Below are 4,629 nucleotides of genomic sequence, written 5' to 3'. Positions count from 1 at the left end.
CTAGTACAGGAGGAGAATACCCCTCCTTCTCCAGCAGAGCATCTGATGGATTCAAACTGCTTACCTCTGAGATTGCAGTGCAGCTTCTTGCCACTAGGCCACCAGAGGTTCCTTTTAGTTTGCTTTTATAGATAAATTTTTCTTCTCCGAAACTACTTTCTGTATTCTTTCTTTTCGGTTTTGCAAAATTTTATTATGATATATCTTACTGTTTATTCTTGCTTGTGCTTCATTCAGGTTCCTGATTACCTAGTTCTTAATTTTTGCTTCTTCCTATTCTAGAATTCCAAATCAAATAGGAGTTATTCCTTATGCTATTTTCCTACATAACTCTTTTTTTCCCTTCAGGTTTTTATTGGGGTTCTGGGGGGGCCATCCTCGGAGGTGCTCACAGTTTCTTCAGCCACTCCAGGCTGGGACTCTGGGGGTCCTGGGGGTGGCTGGACACATCAGACATGTTCCCATCATCTTGGAGGGGCATTGTGTAGCTGTAGGGAGTGAGCTCGTTGATCATGGAGGCATACTTAGTGTAGGGGCTTAATGAGGGTAGAATTACAGTGAGACCCGTGATGGTGAAGGACACGACCAGCACCGATTCCTTAGTCCAGGCATTCTTGAGGAAGGCTGAGAGTCTAGTCATCATGGTGGCCTCGGTGGTGGCAGCAGCTGCAGCCCATTTTCCTACATAATTCTTATGCTTTCAGCATTTTTCTTCCTTTTTTCTGATTGTTCCTCTAACAAGTTAGCATTAAAAGATTTGCTCACTGCCTTATTAATTTTGTGTTCCATTGTGTCATTTCTACTGTTTTGTCCTTATAACATGCTGTTTCTCAAATAGTACTCTTCTGAATTTCAATTGCCCTAATGAACATCATTTTTGGTACCACCACTGTGAGTAAAGTCTGTGAGTCAACAGTGAATAAACAAACCTCTTGCTGCTGGTCTGGCTCCAGAGGCACCATGGAACTGGGCTATGGGCTCTTTATCTGCATTCTGCTCTGGGAAATTGAGGGCCTTTGCTGTTCTCACCCCTTCTGGCCTTTTCAGAAAGATGCTCATGGTCCTGTGCCCCCATGTCCAGTTTTCTGCACGCTAAATAGTAAGTATATTACTGAATCTAATTGTCCAGTTTAGTCAAATGGAAGGTAAAGATAAATATGCAAAAATCAGCCACATTTATCTACAGTAACAAAGAGAAATTGGATAAGGAAATAAGAGAAATGATACCATTTACAGTTGTTGTTCTTGTTGTGTACCATAGAGTCAGAATCAATCCTGGCTGACCCTCAGTGGGTTTTCAGAGACAATTAATCACATAGAAGCAGGTTGCCCATCCTTTTCCCACGGAGCAGCTGGAGGCCTCAAACTGTGTGCCTTCAGAATTGCACCACAGCTTCTTGCTACTAGGCCATAATGACTATCCAAAAATTGAAATAGTCCGTTTTAAAAGATCCAAAAGATTTCAGAGATTCAGAAGACTTTTACAAAGAAAACTGTAAAACACTGTTAAAACCCAGAGAGACCAACATAAATGGAAAAATATGCCATGCTCTTGGATTGGAAGGCTTAACATTGTGGATATAACAGTATTACCAAAAACAATCAATAAATACAATGTTCTCTCTGTCCAGATACTGTCATCAGATAGGGCAAAAGTAATCACTAACTCTATGGAAAGGAGAAAGATTTTGAATAAGCACAGAGATGCCAAAGAAGAAAAACAAAGTAGGACTCACACTTACAGATCTCAAAACCTACCATACAGCCTTCGTCAGCACATACACATACTACTGGTACCATGACAGGTACATTAACCAATGAAATAAAATTGAGAATGTAGAAATAAATCCATCTACCTACAGTCAATTGATTTTTGACAAAGAGATGAAATCCATTAAGTGGGGAAGAGACTATCTCTTTAAAATTAAAATAGCAAAATAGATGTCTATTTGTGAAAAATTGAAACTAGACCTGTACCTCACACCATATACAATCAAGATGGATCAGGGATCTATGTGTAAAACCTAAAACTATAAAGATCATAAAGTTGAGGCAAACCTAGGAGCCCTACTCTATGGCTTAAATAGTTTATAAATACAGCTGATGTACAGCCAACACGGGATAAGTTAGATGATTGAAACCTTCTGGAAAAAAATGAAATCCTTATAGGTATCAAAAGACATCTAGTGCAACAATGAATGAATGAAACCCCCCCCCCCTCCAAAAAGACATCTAAAAAAAAGAGTAAAAGAAATTAGCAAATTAGGAAAAAATATTTGACATGACTTCTTCTGACAAAGGACACATCTCTAAAGTTTGTAGTAAACTCCCATCACCTCAATACAAAAAAGATAATGCAATTATAAAATGAACAGAGGACAAGGATAGACACTTCACAAAAGAAGACAGTAAAATGACCAATATGTGACTTCATATGGGTTCAACGTATGCAGTAATTTTCAAATTATTGCATGCCATCGAGTGAGAACCCACCCATACCTGATCCTCTAGCAGGTTTTCAGAGGCAATAAATTGCATGGGAGAAGACTGACCATCCTTCTCCTGTGGAGCCGGTAATGGATTCGAACCATGTGCCTTCGAGATTTCAGCACAGCTTGTTACCACTTGGCTATCAGAGCTCCTTGGAGACTCCCAAATCAAAACAATAGTGAATGATCATCACATGCTAAAAATATATATATAATGCTCAATAAGACATCAAACAGCAAATGCTAGGAAGGGTTTAGAAGGTTTGGAACACTCCTACATTGCTACTGCAAAATATTGCAGCCACTATCAAAAGCAGTTTTGCACTTTCTTTGAAAGTTGAAATAATACCATTTGACTCCCAAATCCCATTATTAAGTATATATCCCAAAGAAATAAGGACTACAGCTAGGAAATAATAAAATAGATGAATGGGACCTTCTTAGAATCAAATCCCAGTGCACATAAAAAACTTCTCCAGTGGGGTAAAATGGAAACCTACAGACTAGGGAAAAAAATTTGGTAATGACATAACTGATGAGGGACTCATATCTAAAATTTATAGAATACTCCACCTTAAAAAGTAAAAGGTAAACAACCCAATTGCAAAATGGGCATAGGATATGAACAGACACTTTACCAAAGAAGACACTCAGATAGCAAACAAATACATGAAGAAATGTTCAAAATTCCTACTATCAGAGAGATGCAAATAAAAACAACTATGAGATAATCATCTTACCCCTCAGTAACAATAGCAAAGTACAACAGAGCAGTAAACAACAAATGCTGATGAGGTTGTGGAGAAATTGGAACTCTTATTCATTGCTGGTTGAGAATGTAAAATGAAGGTGGTCTGACACTTTCTCAAAAAGTTGGAAATAGAAATACCATTTGACCTAGCAATTCCACTACTGTGAATATATCATAAAGAAACCAGAACTGCAGGTCAATCAGATGTATATACACCCATGTTGATTGATGTGTTATTCACAATAGCAAAGAGATGGAAGCAACCCAAGTGACCATCAGCAAAGAAATTGATAGAAATACTATGGTACAGTGGAATACCACACAGCGTTGAAAAACAGTGAACTTGTAAAACATTGCACAACATGTGAGCTTGGAAGACATTATTTTGAATAAAATAATCACTCAGACAAATATTTTAGTCACTCGGTAAAAAAGACAAATACTGTATAACACAACTGCTGTTAAGTAGTACTGAAATGGAAGCTTTGGAAGAAAATAGAAAAAAGTGGGTAAATAATGAATACTACATTGGAACAGATGAGAAGAACTGTCTGAAAAGAATTGTCTGACAGCAATCTGGAACAAGAGATGCATTGTATAGTGGACTTAGGAGAGGGAGGGAGAATGTGCAACAGTTAGTGAATAAAAAGATGGTTTCCTTTTGCTAGGAAAAAAAAACCTAAGAACTGTAACAAACTGACATATGCAGACCTATGTTTATTTACTACTGTTTTCAGTAACAAAGAGTTGGAAACAACCCAAGTTTTCATCAGTAGACAAAGGATTAAAGAGCACAACGAGGCATTATGCATCACTAAAAAATGATAAAAATGTGTGAAAAATACTGCACAACATGGTCATAACTAGGAAAACGTATACTGAGTGACAAGTCAGTCACACAAGGACAATTATAGTATAGACAACTAGAATAAAAGTTAAGAAATGTTTTATACACAAAACCAGTCTTGCAGAGTAAAGAGATTAAAAGGGGGAAAGATGAGAAAAACAATTTAAAAGTATGAAAAATGGAGGAACTTTGGAAGAAGTGAACTGAACACTCTTTTCACTGCTGTGGTGGGTAGCCTGGGCTAGTGGGCCTGCCAGACCCCAGGAGATTGTTGCTGTGGTTGTCCAGTGAGGTTAGTTGTTGCTTTTCTGAGAGGTTACAGGGCCCCTGAATGTGAGCCAGCCTTGGACAGCTTTTCTGTCTGTCCAGTGGATTTTGAAGATGGACCATCTGGCTTTGACAGAGTGCTCACTTTAACAGACCCCAGGCTAATCTACTTAATCTGGGGGGTGGTGTCTTTGCAAGTACAGAGTGTGAATGCAGGCAAGGTACCCAGTTAGATATGGCCAGTGTGAAGAATCAATCACTGATAATTTAAGATG

General features: G+C 38.3%; 1 protein-coding gene across 1 annotated transcript; it reads right to left on the bottom strand.

Moving 5' to 3' along the window:
* Positions 1–388: 388 nt before the first annotated feature.
* Positions 389–643, bottom strand: LOC102846096 (NADH dehydrogenase [ubiquinone] 1 alpha subcomplex subunit 3-like). Its single transcript, XM_006901334.1, has one exon. It carries the CDS (start codon positions 641–643, stop codon positions 389–391), a length of 255 nt encoding a protein of 84 aa, XP_006901396.1.
* Between the last annotated feature and the right edge of the window lie 3,986 nt (positions 644–4,629).

Source organism: Elephantulus edwardii, unplaced genomic scaffold, assembly GCF_000299155.1.
Source record: "Elephantulus edwardii isolate Elephantulus edwardi_28Jun2011 unplaced genomic scaffold, EleEdw1.0 scaffold00320, whole genome shotgun sequence".
Classification (NCBI taxonomy): Eukaryota; Metazoa; Chordata; class Mammalia; order Macroscelidea; family Macroscelididae; genus Elephantulus; species Elephantulus edwardii.
Note: the sequence above shows the minus strand (reverse complement) of the source record. Positions and strands in the feature narration are given on the sequence as shown.

Bases quoted from the DNA above. Each gene is read 5' to 3' on its own strand.
- LOC102846096 (XM_006901334.1), bottom strand. From the start codon at position 643: ATGATGACTAGACTCTCAGCCTTCCTCAAGAATGCCTGGACTAAGGAA.